The following is an 18,986-nucleotide window of genomic DNA, read 5'->3' as shown; positions in this document are numbered from 1 at the left end:
TCACAAACAGAACTGGGTTTTATTATGAAATAACCCTGCCAGTACATAAGGAAGTTCTGTCTGCAAAATACATTTCCTGAGGAAAGTAGATCACAGTATTCGTTTTCACAGAATAACATGTAGCCTGCTATAACTTTCAATGTGACTCTTTATTATTTAAATATTAACAGTATTCCTTCACATAAACAAGTACTCAGTCATCACATAACCAACACACAAACGACAAAATAAATATACAACAAGAGCACAGTTCATTTTTTTCCCCGACTTAAATATTAAATAAATAATAAATACAGAATTTTCATTTCCTGTTGTCAGTGCCTGAAACAATATGAATGAAAAAGAAAAGAAAAACTGAAAAAGTCTCTCTTCCCCCCAGTGCCCCTGCCCCCACAAAAAAACAAACAAAAAAATTATCAAAATGTCTCAGTTATAAAATATCTTTAAAAAAATTCCCATCATTAAAAGAATAAATAACAAAATATATAAAAAATAACTTGGTTGCATCAAAATTACAAGTAGGAGTTGTAGATAGGGTTTTTTTCTTTTTTTTTTTCTTTTTTTTTTTTGGAGTATCATATTTTATGGTCAAAAGTTTTAATTTTTAACTTTTTTTTTTGCTTCTTTTATCTTCATTTCTATGGTGCAGTGTCCAGTTTAAAATAAGTATAAAATTAATAAATAAAAAAGTTAAATAAATAGCAAAAGTTAACATAAGGTGTTGTAAATATAAATTACATACATCTTGCCAAAATTAAATAATTTACAGGATAATTAAACTAACTACTTTTTTTTTTTCTTCTCTTTCTTCCAGTAAGTGCAATTTCTCTACTTTTAAATACTAACTGAATTGCAGTCACAATCAATTTGGACTCTATTTACATGTTGAGAACATTGTGTTTTTAACACCTCAAATTTTATACTTTTTTTTCTTTTTTTTTTTTTCTTTTTTTCTTTTTTTTCTTTTTTTTTTTTATTTTTTTTTTATTTTTTGAAGTTGGAATGGGTTCTAAAATAAGTGAACTCGTGGAGTCTGATCCTGCAAACACTTAAGTATGGGAGCAAGCCCACCCAGGCCAACTGCCCTATGGGACTTAACACAGGGAACAACTCCTATCAAGCCACTCATGGGCTTCCAGGCCAGATCCAGTGGCCATGGTAGTCACTGGGACTTTCCACTGACTCCTCCAAATGGGGAATTATACCCGAAATATCTGCAGGGTTCAGCTCAAAATGACACCACACTCTTGCCTTTTGTTGGGTTCCATAAGACCCTCCCTAGCTCTGCCTGCCCCACGGCCGGGAGTGATGCAGGGTATGGGATGTGGGGATTTCCCCACACTGGGGCGCCTCAGGGGGTTTTGCCCCACTGAAGTGTTTGGAGAAGGAAACGAGCTCCAGGTGGGAGCCAAGGTGGGGAGCAGCCCCGTGGGGTGACAGCCAGCCCTGGAGCAGTGCTGCAGGGCAGCGCCCCAAAGACATTCACAGAGTTGTTCTCTAAGTGCACAGAGGGCTGCGTGTACCCAGCTGCTTAGAACTGCTTCTTTGGAACAATTCCCAATACCTGAATCCTCTTCTTTATTCTCCTTTTTTCTTTTGTTGTTGTTGTTGTTGTTGTTGTTGCAGAATGACGCTCGAGCTGTGATTTCAGACAAATCCTAGAACACCAAACCAAACCATCCTCATTGCCCTGTGGATACGTGTAAGAAATCAACTCCTGGTTCACAGTAAGCACTTTGCTGGCCATCAATTAACATCTCTCTTTTTGTTGGTTTTTTGCTTCTTTTTTGATTTGATTTGATTTGTTTTGCTCATTGCAATCTCAACCGTTCTCTGGCATTGATGTATGATCTCTGGACTGGCAGTACTGCGCCACTGTAGGGATGATTACAATAATGAAAAGAACCAGAACTGTCATCAAACAGATTTCCAAAAAATCATATACACCGGACCATGACACATTAAAGAAATTCTTCTGTTTGAAATATCTGGAATTGGCCTATTCATAATAGCTACTCTCATATTTAAGACAGACAAAGGAATACTGTAGTTGCAAACTCCAAAAGCTTCCCTGAGAACCGTTTTTTCCATTGCGCTTTCCACTGGAGATCCAGAACTGCTCTTCAGATTTCTTTCAGAAAATAAAAATAAGCTACTTTATAATACGTCAGAGTTCCCATGCCCAGTGGATATCTGAACACTTCAGGGTTGGGAGGCCCAGCACAGGTTCAGATTTATAGGTAGCTTGCAGCTCCAGCACTTGTAGCAACATAGAACAAAACTCATGTGTGTTGGTGATCTGGACATACGACCATAGACAACATGGGGGTTTAAGCCAGTCATACACTAGTCTTGGATCAGACAAGACCCTGTTCTTGTAACGTTTTAACCCTTGGATCAATTCTGCAAGAGTAAGCACTCATGAAAGATGCCTGCTCTTCACCTGCTACCAAGCCCCACAGCCTACTGGAGAATTTAACCTTCCATCCTGATCTACCTCGTGGTCCAGGTAGAAAAAAATCCCACTTTTCACAAGAAGGTCCAAAGTTAAGTAAACGAGAACATTGGGTTTGATCAGTTCCATGTCTCAGAAATGGCCTCTTGGTTTCATTTTGGTCCTTTTTTTTCTTTTTTTTTTTATTCATTAAACAAGTTTTCTAACTTGTAAACCTGAATACTTGGAGGGGAAGTTCCATCTTACAGTCTGTTTGCTTGCTGCTCTCCATCCCACAGCACTACACCTGGATGCCCTTGACAGCTTGCTTGATGCTCTCCAGCAGGTCCTTGTTCTCTGGGTTCTGGTAGCACTCCTGGTTGGTGTACATGTCTGTCAGTGTGTTCACATAGGCATCAAAGTTCTGCTCACTAATTGGCTCCTGCAGACAGGGAAAAAAAAAAAAAGCCAAATAAAAGCATTAGTAGAAGAGCAGGAAGAGGATGAGAGACTTTGCAGTAAATTATGGGCATATTAGAGAAGTTGTGGATTCCTGAAAGTGCTCAAGACCAGGCTTGGAGAAACCTGATCTAGTTGAAAGTGTCCTTTCCCATGTCAGAGGGCTGAGACAGCATGAGTTTTGGGGTCCCTTCTGACCCAAACCATTCCATGATTCTCTGTGTGTACAGACAGCCAGAGGTCAAAGCCTTTTTTGTGCAGTGCTGCATCTGCAGGAATCTCATCATTGCCCTAATCCCACCAGATCTTAACCAGGTCCTTCATTTTATGCCCTGGCCTTGTGGAGCTATTAACAGCATCAGGTTAAGTGTGTGCAGGCATCCTGACAGGCTGGAGGCTGAGTTAAGGCATGGAAATGAAGGGCTGGAGGACAACAGGACTGCTGAAACATCACAGAGGGAACCAAAGGCAAAGTTGGGTCACCTTGGGCTCACAGCTGCCCAGCCCAGCTCTCTGCTGCAGTACAGCCTCTGCTTTTGAGGGGCATTGCAAGTATCTAACTTGGGCTTAATGGGGGAAAAAAAAGAGGTAGAAGGAAGAAAAAGAATGGGAATAAAATGGGCATAAAAGTCTCATGGGCATCATTTAATTAGAGTTGCCTGAAACCTTGAAAAAATATTTGCTGAACAGTTTATTTGACCTTTATGTGTCAAACACGTTACAAAAAAGCTCTCAGCAAGTGGTTTTCTGCCAGTTAGGCAGCTGGGTGAATACGATCCAAAACTGCTCTGCTGGAGGATGGCTCCTCTCCAACCAGCCTGAATTTAAATACAAACCCCAATGAAAAGGATTCCCAAAAAATAAAAAAAAAAGGAAAAGAAAAAAAAAGAAAAGAAAAGAAAAAAAAAAAGAATGGAAGAAAAAATAAATCAAAAGCTAATTCCTCTGATCATTGCAACGGTCTTTATGAGTTGTAAGAGGACAGCTTCCTCAACAACACCAGCCCCACCTCCACACACCTGGTTTTGACAACAGTAATTACATTCCTGGGAATAGAGAGAAGGTAATTAATAGCCTTTTGTGGTTTTACTATTTTAATGCAGTCTTTTCATTTCTCAGTAACTCTATGGTAACATGCTGTGGGCTGTTAGACCTTGTTAAATTAAACAAAATACACTCTCTTTAAGAATGCTATTCTTTAGCTGCCAGCTATTCAAAACTGAATTGAAACTACCTGCATTATAATAGGAGCTCTAAGATCTTTCTGACGTTGAAATCCAATCCCTCCTGATCTCTGCTTGTGCTGTCTTAGCCTAAAAGGCACTGGGTGCCCTTGATAAAGTTTCCTATTTTGTGATAGTGCTCCCAGATGTAATGAGACAGAACAATAGATACAAAGGGAGATCAGCAGAAAATGACAACAAAAGGGAGATATAATGCAAGCTTCAGAGATAAGGGAAAAGTACTGATCTTATAAAGGACACAGAGGTGCATGGAAAGAAATTCTCCCGCTCTTTAATTGTGAAAAACCATGAACTGGGTTTGGCAGAGCTCCCTCAATGATACCAGCTTGGGCTGAGCACTGTCAAAGTTTCTTACCATGTGTGGAAGGCGGATATTGGCAAGACTTTGGATGAGAGCCTGGCTCAACCCTGAGAGCTCCAGGAACAGGGCTTCATTTTGCTCCTCTATGATTTTGTTTTCCTCCTCAATATTCTTCAGGTTCTTCTCCATGGTGGAGATCTGTGGAGCAAGGAGCACGGCAGCGTTACCAACCCTCACCAGTGGTACCCACCAACACTCTGCACCCCTGGGCTTGAGTGCATGGCCAAGGACACCAACCTGGGACTGGAGTTTCACCATGGCCGCTTCCATCTCTGAGTTGGACTCATTCAGCTCACTGATCTCCTTGTTCAGCTGCTTGATCTCCTCATCATTCTCCAGAACTGCAGGAGGGAAGGTCACAGGCAGTCAACAAATGCTCTTGGGAAAAGCAAAAGTGTTGGGCTTTCTGCTGAGCACTGTCCTCACCTTGGCTTTTACAGCCTCGAAACAGGACATACCTCTCACCTGCCTTTTTTTTTCCTATTTTTTTTCTAATTAATATTTTTATTATCACAGTTCAATGATACTTGAAGAGGCCAACATGTAAATGCAAAAGCAAAGGACAGCAGAGCAGTTGGAGTCCAACACATCCCCACACCAGGCAAGGTTGATTGTCCAGAACAATCAGGTCACTCTCTCCGATCCTGAGTTTGGAATGATGCCATTTAAAAAACTAATGCATGTCTTGATGAGAAATTACGAGGCCCATAAAATAAAGCAATATTTCTAGAGGAGTGCAGGTATTTATAGGTTCCAAACTATCAAGTTTAATGCTTGAACCTCGTCAAATACCACAGAAAGCTCAGTAATAGCACTGGAAATGCAAAGTGCCATCGCTAACAAAATTCCAGATCCAGAAATATCTCAGTATTAAAAGCCCTGAATAGGTGAAAATTGCTGAATGACTGCAAGGGATTTGTAAAAGTGCCAGTGAACTTATATAAAAAAAAAAATCAGAATTTCAGCATTACTTCTTTTGCCTTCTTTATTGTTGCTGCCTTAAAATGTGTGACTCAAGGAGTGAGGCTGGCACCATGCAACCACAAACACCCAGAAAACACAAGGGTCTTCAAAGTACACGATGTCCTTGGAATCTGTGCCTAGATTTCAGCTGAAAATGCCCCAGTCTAAAAAGAAAAAGATCTATGGGCTCAATACCCTGACACACCCCCAAGGCAGAGGAGTGAAAAATCTTACCATCACTGGTCTTGAACTTTGTGTTGAGAATTTCATCCCCTGAGAGTTTTCCTTTCTTCCCAGCAAAAGTAGCTCTTGGACACCCTGACAAACTGAAAAACAAGTAAAAATGGGTTTCATAGATTCTCAGTATTTATAGGTGCTTATGTTACCAACGTAAGAGCATGTGCCATTTGGTGGAATTCAAGCTGAGAGACAATTCTTCTAAAAGCTTTTTATGGTACAGAGGAAATTGCTTTATGAATAGTGCCACAAAACGCCCCACTTATAGAGCGAGAGCAATTTTCTTTAAGCAAAGATTAAAAACACATTGCCTCCTGAAAGAGGAGGTGTGCCAGGTCAGGAGGGTGAGATAAGTCCAGTTGTCTTGGGCACCAAACTCCTATTTGTGGTGCTCAAATTCTATTCCAGCATGCAAATTGAGATTTAGATTAGAGGTTAGGAAGAAATTCTTCTCTGTGAGGGTGATGAGGCCAGAGGTACCCAGAGCAACTGTGGCTGCCCCATTGCTGGAAGTGTCCAGTGCCAGGTTGGACGGGGCTTGGAGCAACCTGAGATAGTGGAAGGTGCCCCTGGCCATGGCAGGGGGGGGGAATGAGATGAGCTTTAATGTCCCTTCCAGGCCAAAACATTCTGTGATTTTGTGAATATTAAAACAACCACACATTTCCTCCGTTCAGTAAACTTCAACCTGACTGAACTCAGCATCAAAAGCACAAGTTCTTGAGCCTCACATGAGGAGCTGAATGCTGCTCAAGCAGCATCTTGTGGCGGGTAGGTTCATCCACACCAAAATCACCACGCTCACACCACCTTAAACCCCAGGATTTACCTTCTGTGAGTGAGGAAGCTCCCGTTGGCGTGGCCAGAACCGTCACAGCCTGGGGTGGGGCAGGTGGGGCCTTCGTTCTTCAAGGACTTCCAGGAAAAGGAGGAGCCATTGAGGGACCCTTCCTTCTGCCTGCGGGCTGCCAGGGGACAGCCGGAGGCGCTCCGGTGTGACGCGTACTTGCCGCTGATGTGTCCCAGCCCCACGCAGCCCGGAACAGGACACCTGTAGGAGACGGTCCAAAGATCCCTCACCTGCCTCACAACTGTCCTCAGGGACAGAGACTGACACCCTGAGGACAGAGACTGAAACCCTCAAACCCCAACACAGGAGTTCTGGCCTGGCTGAGGTGGGATGTCTCCCAAGTGTTGCCTGCAGGTGTGTTTGCTGGGCCAAAAAACTGGCACGCATTCCCATGGGAACAAGTGAAGGAGCAATGGGCAGGTCATGGTGGACTGGCTGTGCTGGACTGGCCTGTCCTCTACCTGTTCCCTCAACAGACCTTGTACTGATCTCCCCACCCTTTGGCCAATTGCCTGTCACTTTGGAAAGACTACAAAGAGACTCCCTAGGTTAACCAAAACTGGAGATCTCCCCATGGAAGAAGACGGATCTATTGGTGGACAGCCACAAGGACTTTGTCTCTTCTGTTGGCAGCTATTCCTCTCTCTCTCTCTTTTTCTCCTCTATCGCATTACCATGCTGTGGGCACTCAATAAAGGTGGATTGTTTTGATTAAAACTGTAATTTTCTTGTGTCCTTTGCACTCTGAGATCAATAAACAAACCATCACGACCCCTGCTTGTATTAGCAGGTTGTGACAACACCTGTGCACAGGGAACCACCCAGAGTAACAGCAATCCAGAGGGAGTGACAGAGGGAAGGAATAAAGGCATGAGGGAATTATTGATGAGCAGGGATGAGCCTGGGAAAGGAGTGTTTGCATTTGGGTCTCGTCTGGAGTTGACAGGGGAGAATCTTGGTTGATGGAAATAGCAGATGGGAAATTAAGAGTTGTGACTGCTCCTTTGAAAGAGCCAAAGAGAGTCAAGGAGAATTCTGCGGGAGGGAAGTCTGTGGAGGTCACATCACAGGATGCAAAAGTAGGTCCCAATGGTGTCAGAAACCAGGTATTTGGGGCCTCACTGAGGACGGATTGGGCAGGTTGGGCTGCCTGACATGGGATCCTGATGTTCCCCAAGGCTGACACTCACACTGAACCATCACACACATACTGCTGACTCTGCCCTGTGTCACTGCTGATGAACCCAGGCTCATCTCCTGCCACCCTACACCAGCACAGCCAACACAGTACAGGAGCACTGCCTGTGCCCTTGGGGACACAGCCCTCCCCAGGAGCCAGTCCCTGAGCCAGGAGCTGTTCAGGCTGTGCACAAAGAGCTGCAGTCCTGTTCCTGCCAGGAGGGCTTCTGAGGGGTTTCTGAGCCTGCACACCATCAGACAGGACCAATCACTGGGTCATCACTCCCCCTGCAGCCACGGCATGGCCTCTCTTGCTTCCTTCTCCTCCTCCTCCTGGCTCACATCCTGCCTCTCTTGGGAGATCAACCCACGCTCTCGAGGGGATAAAGTGGGAATTATCATCAAGGCAGCCCATGAGCCCTGCCCTTACCAGACCTCAGCCTCTTTATGGCCAGTTGAAACACCCAGGAGCTGCGAGGAGCCTTGTGGAAGCACCAACAGAACTTGTTCTACTGCCAAGCACATGAGTAGTTCTCTAAAAGGCACCTCTTTCCTCCCTCCTGACCTAATGGCATTCTCCCTAAATCCAGGCATCCTACAAGCCCAGTGTATCTATGGGGTTTTCTGCTGTGGTTTGCCTTTGTTTTAAAAATGCTTGTCAATTATAAATACAGTTAAATGTTTATTACTCAAGGGAGGTTACTCAAAAATAGAGGAGGTGGAAGGAGGTAAGAAATGACAAAAATAACCCCCATGTCCTCAGTTTGGAAGCAATTAGGGACTTTGAGGCTCTCCAGCAAAAGCATTCGTGGAGCTGCTCCTGAAAATCGCAAGCTGCGTTTCACCGCAGAAATTATTGCCCTGATTGTTTACATTCCACACAAAAGGAAGATGACAGCAAAAGGGGGGGCCCCCTACACCCAGCCTTTTCCCAAGATAATTTGAAAAATGCTGATCTCGATTTTAATCAGCTGCAAATGCAGCACAATTCACTTATAATATCCCTGCCAGCAGGATCCTCAGTAAATTCATAACATCATTGCTTTTATATGATCACGAGCAAATTACTGAATCCTCAGGAGGAAAAGGAGAAGGGGGAGAGGGGGGGAAGAGCAAGAGAGAAAGAGACAAACCCCAGCATTTCATATGCAGCCGTTACAGCCCAGCCATTACATATTTTACACCGTTAATTTAACTTTTATTACAATTTCATTGTTAAAAAATAAACCAGAGCCTTATTGCACAAAACAGCTGTCTTGGACATATTTTAAAGGTTTTTTTTTTTTTTTAACATTATTATTATTTAATGGGAGCACCAGTAGTGTTTGATCAATTAGACACCTGTGGATGCTTCCTCTCTATGGGCTGGGCTGAAGGTTGAGGTGATCTGTTCAATCACGTCTGCAGCAAATTACTTGAAGGATGAACAGCACAAACAACAGGGACTAAATGACTTTCTCCTCGGTGACGATGTGCAAAACTTGGCCGGGTTCCAAGAGGAGCTCGGTGCAGACAGAGGAAGGATTTAGAGCCAAAGCTGCTTAACATAAACCCACCCCAGGCACACCTTGCTGTGGGTGGTGGGACAAACATTTCCACAGGCTGGGGGAAGGCACCAGCCAGGGATTGTTGTGCCACATTGTTTTGCACATCTTAGAGGAGCTTCTGCTCCTCCTGGGTGTGCTGGAAGACAGGAAGATTGCTGTCTGGGCCATGGGATGTTAGGGAATGGGGGGGGATGGCACCAGCTTTCCAGGAGTCAGAAAATCCAGTTCTGGTGATGCTCCAACCCTATTTGGAGTCTGGAGCCTAGAGAATCTATGGATGCCCCACCCCTGGAAGTGTCCAAGGCCAGACTGGAAGGATCTTTGAGAAATCTGGTCTAGTGGAAGGTGTCCCACCCCATGGCAGAGAGCTGGAATGGAGTGAGATTTAAGACCCCTTCCAACCCAAATAATGATATGATTTCTTGCAACTTCATCTCCCCAGTGTTTGCAACTTTAGGGTGGACTAGGAGAAACCCAGCTCCTGCTAAGAGTGCTGGTGGGGACCCTCACTCTGCTGTGGGTGTCCTGCCAGCCCAGCCCATGGTCCCCATAACAAATCAGCAACATAAAAACTCCTTTCCCCTTTCACTGGGAAGTGATTTCTCTGCAGAGAAACCACACTGGGGAAACTGCTTGGCACATTCCTGCCCTGAATGGGGAAAGCACAAATGAACAAAACCACAGCTTCCCCAGCCCCACAGGGCACATGTCCCTGGGGAAACCCTGGAGAGGGGTGACCTCCCAACTGGGGGTTCCAGCCATGGTGATAGCAAAGGTACAACAGCCAGCAGTTGTACATCTACAATTAGCTGCCTGCCCTTTCCTCCCCTGTGCCACTGGTTAATGGCACAGCATTGCAACACCACCAGCAATTCATGTATTTGAGCCAAAAGAGGCTTTTTTTCTACAGATTCTCGAGTAGGTTGCTTAATTTTTAATAAACTCTGCTAACTCCTGCTAATTATCACACGGCTCATTTAACTGGGAGGCTTTCCTTCCTGTCGACTGAGGAGGAAGAACAGAGCAGATGGCTCAAATATCATCTTTTTCTGAAAGGTCCGTCCCCCCCAGCAGGCACATCCCAGCTTCCCACGGCTCCCACAGGGTTCTTCCACCCCTGCTGGGTCCTGCTTTGGCTCAGCCTCTGCTCCAGGACAAAACCTGGGCACATGGAGATATCCACCTCTGCTCCTCTGTGACAGCAAGGCCTGCCCTGGGAGTAAAATATTTTTAAAAAAAATCCATTTGGAGACAGTCTGCTGAGCCAAAGGAGTTTGGACAGGTATGCCAGCACTTATGGGCAATGAGAAACTCTTGGAAGTTGTTGATAATTTTTTCCATGTTTCTTTTTTGCTCCCCTCCACCTGAACTTGCTGGGTGAGTGTACAGGCTTCAGAAAGGCTGGAGATGCTCTGAGGTACCAAAGAGAAAAAAAAAAATAGTGTCCTGGGGTGAGTGCTGCCTTTCATGTCCTGTAGCTGTGTAAGGAGATACAGATGCCAGACCCCACATGCTGAGCCTGTGATGCTCAGACTTGCTAAAAGTCAGGACAAATGGATTTCACAGCTCATGAAAACTCCTGAGGTGGACTAAGCAATTTCAAATCTCTATTCCCCACAGGAATAAACCCCCTGGGACGTTTTGAAAACTTCAGCCTGAGGCAGCAAAGAGAGGTTTTTTTCAGTTCACTTCGAATATTCTGCCCTGGCAAACACTCCACAAAGCACAGTTTATTCAGGGTTACCAGATCCTGACCCAACTCAGCACAGGGTAGTTTCTACTTCTGCTATGCTCCTGGCAGTTAAGTCGGTCCATCAACCCTTGCCTGCCCATTGCTTCCCAAAAACCTGAAATGTTTGGCTTGACTGTGGGGTTTTGCTCTCATTTACAACACTGGTGTCATTTTTCCAAGAATTATACAATGTACAGGTAGCAGAGAAATTGTTTGTGCCCTACCAGCCTACCGTTCACATCTGCAAGAAAACTACACCATTGCCTCCCCACCACCCCATTTTTCCAGCAAATATCAAAATTGCAACACCAAAACACAGCAAAGAGCTTTGGAAGAGGATGCTCAAAGCAGTGTGAGTGAGGGGGAATGTGGGGTGGGTGCTGTGACAAGCTCTGCTCAGGAGTTATTTCCAGACTTACTTCATCAGCTCTGGGTCTTCTTTATCATCCTTTGTCGGAGTGATCTTGATCCCACTTTTCTTGGCACGAGGGCAGCCTGACAGACTGTGGTTAAAAAGAGAAGAAAGGCCTGTCTCACTGGCAGAATCTCTGCATTTGCTATTCCCCCGCTTCAGTCATCTTTCCCTTGAATTTGGCACAGTGTTTTTGATCTCTCTCGTTTTGCAGCTTCACATCACGAGGAGAAGTCAGAAGAAAAAAAAATAGCAAAAAATTGAGGGAGATGGACAGTAATTAATGGTGTCTAGATAAGAAGATATCTGCTAACAGCCTGCAATGTTTAATGGAATTGTTGAAACAGAAGGCTTAGATCTAAGCTATTAATGTTCTAAAGTGATAATAGAAGTCATAAATAGGTAGCAATATTAACAGGAACATTGCATCAGCTAAAATCTGACCCTTTGTCTTTTATTCCGTTGAAAGGAGCTTCTAATCAGATGCTGGAAACATCAGAAAAAAAAAAAAGAAGTCAGATTAAAGAGATGAAAATAGGCTTCAGTTGTCAGTAACATTAATGTTTTATTCAGAACTTTACAACTCTGCCCACTGCAGGGTAAAAAAAAAAAAAAAAAAAAAAAAAAAAAAAAAAAGCAACACAGAAAGAGGCCAGAGAGAAAATAATTTAAGGAAGATCTTACCTTCTATGTGATGCATAATTTCCTGTTATGTGACCAGAGCCATCACAACCAGGAGTAGGGCACCTGCGGAGGCAAGGGAGGCCTGGATTAGCCTGGGGACATGAGCAGGGAATCCACACTCTGACAGCTCTCCTCAAAGAGAAATCTGGGCACTGAAAACACAGGAGCAGGTTTATCCTTCCTGCCCCTTCCCCCTCCGTAAGGACAGGATTTGGTCTCTAATATCCACGGTAGTGAAGTCGATGAAGCCCTAGTGACATGATGTGACATTGGAGAGGAACATCTGTGCCATGTTGGGGGTTGCTCTCCCATGAAGGGACACAGGTCCCAGCCTGTGTCCCCACCCTCGTGAAGAGGACAGCTCAGGAGCTGATAAAGAGCTAAAATACCCCTCCAGGACAGTGTTTGTCCTCTTGAGGGAGGCATAAGGAGACACAGGGGCCATCCAGGGCCAGCAGGATGGACCCAAGCAGAGACAAGAAACCAGAAAAAGAGCTGACAGCTCTGGACAGCAGGGCCACCATGGCCACCACCAACAGAAGGTTTTGGCTCGGGTCTGGGTGACTGTGGGGAGCATAATCTCCGTGAGGGCAAACAGGCAGCCCATGGCAGGAGTGTCCGCAGAGTGCCAAACTGGCCAACATTCTGATGGAAAATGATGAAGAAACAGGAGAAATGTTGGGTTAGCCCTGGGTCCTCTCCTTCCAGGGGACAGGGTGACAGCAGGGGGACAGCCTGTGAGGGGCTGGGGACCACCAGGTCACCAGGCAGCAGCTTTTGGCGCAGCCTGTGCCCCTCAGCCGTGGTACCAAGTGCCCTTTGAAGGCGCATCCTGAGCTCCCAGGTGAGCATCCAGCAAAGGCTCGGCATCGCTCCTGCGACCGCCCAAACCCGCCCAAAGGCTGCCGGGGGCTGCGGGGCCACCCAGCGGCACGGAGATAATGGCCCCAGTTAAAAACCACATCATTAAAGGGCTCCGAGCGAGAGGAGTGAGGGGATGTAAAGCGCCGCAGCACAAAGATCTGTTCCCCAATGCTGTAGGGTGACGCGACGGACATAAAAGTTGTCATGGGGACAAGGAAGAGAGGCGAGGAGTGCGTGCGGAGGATGTGCACGCCAGCCTGCCAATTATCCGGGGCTGTCGGAGTCAAGCGATGCCGGCCGGGCACAGGCTGTGCGGAGGAAATCCGCGCTGCTGCCGCGGGGCCGGAGGGAGATGCTCGGCTGCTCCTTCCGAGCACAGCGAGCAAAGCTCAGGGCACAGCCAGAGCTTGAGGAGCGCCCCTTTCTCCTCGGGAAAGGGGTTTTGGGTGTCCCCACTTTCTCCATCCCTGTTTTTAAGGCACCCCGGGTCGGGCGGCTGGCTGGTACCTGCACAGGGCAGGGGTCGGAGTCTCCGGGATGTGCCGGTGAAGTGATGGCACACCTCGGGATACACGGCCCAACAGGGCCCTTGGGAAAGGCCAGATGCTTCCCCTAAGGTTGGACAGGGCTCTGAGAGCCTGGTGGAGCTGAAGATGTCCCTGCTCACTGCAGGTTTGGCCTTTAAGGTCCCTTCCAACCCAGAGTATTCTGTGATTCTGCGCTGGTGCTCTGCCCCCTGAGAGTCAGTGGAGCAATAGTTTCCGCAAGTGACTTCGGTTTGGAAAATAGCCTTTTTTAAAGTCTTCTCTTTTTGTTCAGAAAATATCAAAATTCTCCTCTTTGCAGCAGCTCCCAGTGAAACTTTGGCATTTGCAGACCACTGAATAATCTCCATTGGAAAAAAAAATTGGCACCTTGTGTAGGAGAGCTGGGGCATGTCCTGGTCCTAGAGGGGTAACAGAGAGGCTCAGAGCCAGGAAAACCTAAGTGCACACAGGTCTGGTGCAGTAAGAGCAGGACACATCCAGCAGGACCTCAACAGAGGGTTCAAATTCTTCAACTCATTTAGAAATTACAGTGTTGGGAGATGACTGTGATATTTCCCAGCTCAACACTGTTAGAGTAGAAAGCAAAACTATTTCTCTGTTGTTCTAGCTTCAGGGTGGGAGGATATTATGAAAACACTAACACCAAACTCTTTCTTCCTTTCAGGATTTTTAAAGAGGAGAGAGAAGTAATTTGATTTTTATTTTTAATTATCTGGAGACAAATCATACCAACAGAGACCTTTTATTGCATGTTCCAGCCTGAAGCTATTTTTTTTATATCAGGGATATTAACCCCTGAAATAGAATTTATAATAGAAACACTGGCAAGGTCTTATCTGGAGTTCTGAAAAGCTGTGACTGTGCAATCTATAATATCTCAAAATCCCTTCCTCCTTCCTCTGCTCCCATCCTCACCAGGATGTAGGAAAAAAGTGGTATTTGAGGAAATATTATTAACCAAATTGGGGGGGGGGGGGCAAAAAATCCTTTTTTACACAGTATTTTGATAAAAATCCTTACTTACACAGTATTTTGATAAAAAGCACTGACACTAGATGCCAGAGAGGAACATGGGATGCTGTACAGTGAGGCTGGACACAGTCCTCTGTCTCAGGGGTGAGCCCATTTGCTTTTTGTCTGGCCCTTACTGGGAATGGTCACTGCTCCTGAAAGCTTTTAATATCTTCATCACTAATTGTCTGATCACTTGGCTATTCCTTCAAACTGTTGGAGAAACATCAGTTCAGCAAAGCTCTTTGAAGAGGTCCTTTCAAAATGTGTATGGTCTATAGTGCTTGATTAAGTGCACTTAGCACTAATCACAGCAGTCCTTGCCATCCACCAGCAAATTCTTTTAATATCAACTAATCCTGCCACTTTGTCCACCTCTGTGATAAGGAGCAGGTGGTTAACTAACACTCCTCCTGGAGCCAGCCCCACACTGGTGGTGGGGCACAGAGAAGTCCAGGAGCCACCACAGAGGAATTTGGGATTTTTCCAATGATCTTAGTGTCCACTGGGGCTGCTACTGACTCACCTATGGCTCCAGAAACCCCTGACTGCACACAGGGCACAGCACTTCTGGGTTTTTTTTCATGGTGGCCCTGTGCAATGTGAAGCTCTTCATGAGGCTTTACTCTCAGTGGAGGCTCCTCAGTTGTAGTTACAAATAGCTCAGTGTCTAAATTATCCAAAAAACTGGATTAAGCAAAGCTGGGAACTCAGAGGAGACTCAGCCTGCAAGGATAGCCTGGGCCCATAAAACAGATGATGAAAAAAAAAAAATCACAATGGGATTTACCCCAGAGATGCAGATTGGGTGGAGAGGGTTGGGGTCTCCCAAGTGTTCCCAACTAAATACAATTTCACCTTTCTTTAATGAAGGCAACCTAAGAGAGCATTTGGGAAACCCACCTGTGAAAAATAAGCTCCTACTGAAAAGGAGGAGTTTGGAGAAGACAGCAGCAAAGCTGAATATGGATTCAGAGGAAAATACCTGAATGAAAATGTCAGAACCAGGTTCCTCCCTTCAGAAACAGCAATGGGAATGGGGATGTTTGAATTTCTGTGAGCCCTTGACCACTGGCTCAGGATCTGGCCTCACCAAGCATTTGCTCACTCTGTCTTTCATTCCCTCACAAATCATGAAAATGAAGAGGAACTTCTCTCAAATACATCCCAACCAGCCCCTAAAATGTAGCATAAAAATAGCACTCCAGGTTCTCCAGAAGAGTTGGCTTGGCTGTGTGCTGGCAGTGAGCTCCCAGCTGTGTCTCTACCCAAAAATAAATCCAGGCTTTGGATTATTTGAGATGGACAAAAATGAAAAGGGTTATGGCCCAAACTAGGCAACAAGAGCTTGGGAAAAGATGCCAAGTGAAAAAGAAAATAACATGTCTACAGTGCCCAGAGGAAACCTGCCAGGTGTCCAGGTTATTTCCAGTCATTGCCATCAGCCCCTTCCCCAAAATTATCCTTCCTCCATGCCATTGCCTCTTCAATGCAGCAGCTGGAAGCTGGACTCCATCAGAGCTCCTCGCAGGCAGGTTTTGATCAGCTCTTTGAAAGGAGAAGGGAGGGGATGGAAAAGCAAAAGCAGAGCAGGAGGTGTGGGGGCAGGAAGGGAGAAGAGAGAAAAAAAGTGTGGAAATAAAGAAAATAAAGGAGTTCCAAGTTGAGCACAAACATACTTGAGGTCAGCAGAGTGGGCAGCCATGAGGTTTCTGAGGCTCTTGTCAGCAAGAGGACAACCAGAAAGGCTGAAAGAGAAGAGATGGAATATCTGGATAAGCAAAAAAAAAAAAAAAAAAAAAAAAAAAAAAAAAAAAAGGAGAAAGAAAAAGGGCTGGGCCATGGGGAGGGAGAGGGACAACAGAAGGGGGAGGAAACAGAACCAAACTATCCACATGGTCACAAACTATACCAAAAGAAAAAAAAAAAAGTTGCTTTTAAAGTTCAAACCACAGAAAAGCTGTTGACTCACCTGCGGTGAGAGGCATAGTTCCCCGTGATGTGTCCACTGCCATCACAGCCTGGGGTTGGGCAACTGGGCAACAACAACAGCAACAAAGAGCATAAGTGTGGGAAAGGAATGGACTCCCCAAGCCCCACGGGTGGGCAGAGCCCCCTCAGGGTCTGTCCCAGTCCAGCCCTGCTGCCAGACCCCTGACACCAGCCCCATCCATCAGCTCTTGGGGTGTGTTTCTATCTTTGCACGGGTATAAACCAGCTGTTTGTTTCCCTTTCACCTCCCATTCCTCCCTTTTTACTTCTAAAAGATCATAAGGATCCTAAAGACACAATTTGAAAAAAAATGAGGAAAAAATTGTGGCAAAGAGTTTAAAGCCCTTAGTTGATGGGAGGGCTTGGTGGCAGTGGGGGACTGACAGACCTGCTGGGTGGCATGGCCTGACAGATGTGGCCACCCCTGGCTGCTGCTGCCAGGTTGGATGATTCCTGCCATACTCAAGCTCTGGCTGCAGGAATCATCTTCTTCAGATTTCAGATCTGAATAAGGTGCTTCAGATTTCAGCTTTCTGAAATGATTTTTTTTTCTTTCTCCCAGCCCTTACAGCTGCAAAGAAAAGCAAGTGTTTGCTGCTGAAAGGTAATGACAGTAACCTCTTGCTGTGCCTGGGGGTGATGGGAAGATGCAGGTGAGGGGCACCTGCCTGGCAGTGGCACAAGAACTTCACCCAGACACAGAGCATCAGGCACAGCAGGCGAGTCTGCTCCTGAGTTAACTACAGCTAATTCATTACAGCCCTTGGGCCAGAGGGGAACAAGGATATTAAATGGAGAGGAAAGTCTCAGGGCTGCCCATGACACCATTTATTTATTCATTCCAGGGCTGTTTCCATTTAGGAATTTTCTCTACCATCGCAGTAAAATTAAAGCACAGGAGGAGTTCGGGGCTCTACCTCAGAAATTGCTGTTCACATCACTGGTGATTTTTAAAAAAACCCTTTGGAGCTTTGTGTAGGGCAACTGGTCTGAGCTTTGCCCACTTAGGGAAGATGCTGCTGCTGCTCTGCCCCCACAGATCTCCTCCCTGGCTCCCTCAGCCTCCTGCCTCCAGATAACGAGTGAGTTGGATGTGAGCAGCACAGCAGTGCCCACCAACTCCCTGTGTGATGTGTGGGAGGGTCAAATGCACAGAGAAGAAGCCAGGAACAGCTGGGATACCTGCAAGGGGAAACTTCCCCATCACAACCTCCAGGCTGATCCCTGTGTGCTGTTAGACCAGAGCCAGGTCCAAGCTGCCACGTTTGGCTCAAACTCTTAAACATCAACCATTCCTGTGGGAATCAGTGTGGATGCAGAGCCATCCTCTATCCAACAGGGCAGATCTGGCTCTGTGCTTCCACCCACAAGATGGGCACACAGGTGTGAGCTGGGTCACATCTCCAACGCAAAATGCAACACAACAGCAAACTTGCTGCAGCCTCAGGTGACATTTTGTGTTCCTGCAGTATCACAATGCTGGGGCTCATTGCTCTAAGCCAACAAATCCTGTCTTTTCAATGAGACAGCCTGTGTTCAACACCCCCTTCAAGAAGGTGCTGAGATCCTTTGGGTGCTCTTGGCTCCACAACATCAGCCAGTGTCCCAAAGCAGGGAATTAGGACATTGGGTTGGTGCCCTCACCATGCCAGAAACAGTCTTGCAGGAAAATACCAGGAAAAACTGGCCTTGAAAGGAGTTTCCCACAACCCTGTCCATGACACCCAAGAGCACGGAGCTCTCAAGTTCCCTTCATGACTGCAAAGTAATGTAGGAACATATTTTGTCTCATTGATCAGCTGTTGTGGGAGGATGAGTAAGATCAATCACAGTAAGAAAGGGAGATACAGTTCTTTTTTAAAATGTATTTACTAATTTTTTTCCCAAGCATCCTGGCTAAGTACATATTAATAGATTTTTGAGGAAGAGACAAGGAGGCAGGACTTACGTGAGCAGCTCTTTCTTGATGTCCTTGGAGAGGAATTTCAGCTTGAAGTTGGTTAAAGTAACTTCACCTGGGTATTTTCTCTCTTCAAAGTTCTCCTCTGACACTTCTTGCTCATCAGCTTCCGAGGAGGCAAAAGAGTGAGCAGCAGGCTCTGACTGCAAGGAGAGGGGCAGAGTTGTGGTGTGATCATTGCTGCTGAACTGTGATGGGAAAGGATCCCAAATTCATCACAGCTAAGGGTTAGTGCAGCATCACCAACATTCCTGAGCCCCCTGCAAGCACCTCAGAGCACGCAGCCCAGAGATCCAACAGCCTGTAATTTCCTGGCTTTTTAGGAGAAATGCATAAACTACGTCTGTAAAGGGATTTACACGTGGCTTTCCCAAGGTCTTGAAGGGGTGAAGTTCAATCCCCTCACACTCTTCCTCAGCAGCCTCTCCATGGGCAGAGAGGCAGGTGATGCTCTCAGAGCCAGAAGCCTCACCCCAGCTGAGGGTCATGGCTGGATTCCTCACCTGCAG

At 46.0% G+C, this 18,986-nt stretch overlaps 1 protein-coding gene across 2 annotated transcripts in view; it reads right to left on the bottom strand.

Annotated features, from left to right (window-relative positions):
• MYT1 (myelin transcription factor 1) overlaps positions 1-18,986 on the bottom strand; it is a 42,718-nt gene continuing 23,732 nt past the window's right edge. For both annotated transcript variants that reach the window (XM_066330829.1, XM_066330831.1), the window contains exons 13-22: positions 18,466-18,620; positions 16,498-16,560; positions 16,205-16,273; positions 12,103-12,165; positions 11,426-11,509; positions 6,528-6,749; positions 5,696-5,787; positions 4,736-4,839; positions 4,493-4,636; positions 1-2,876 (exon numbers count right to left, since the gene is read on the bottom strand). In XM_066330829.1, coding sequence (XP_066186926.1) covers positions 2,736-2,876; positions 4,493-4,636; positions 4,736-4,839; positions 5,696-5,787; positions 6,528-6,749; positions 11,426-11,509; positions 12,103-12,165; positions 16,205-16,273; positions 16,498-16,560; positions 18,466-18,620 — 1,137 coding nt within the window. In that variant the 3' untranslated portion in view covers positions 1-2,735. The remainder of the gene's footprint in view (positions 2,877-4,492; positions 4,637-4,735; positions 4,840-5,695; positions 5,788-6,527; positions 6,750-11,425; positions 11,510-12,102; positions 12,166-16,204; positions 16,274-16,497; positions 16,561-18,465; positions 18,621-18,986) is intronic.

Source organism: Sylvia atricapilla, chromosome 16, assembly GCF_009819655.1.
Source record: "Sylvia atricapilla isolate bSylAtr1 chromosome 16, bSylAtr1.pri, whole genome shotgun sequence".
Lineage (NCBI taxonomy): Eukaryota > Metazoa > Chordata > Aves > Passeriformes > Sylviidae > Sylvia > Sylvia atricapilla.
The sequence above is the reverse complement of the archived record's forward strand: the minus strand, read 5'-3'. Positions and strand labels throughout refer to the sequence as shown.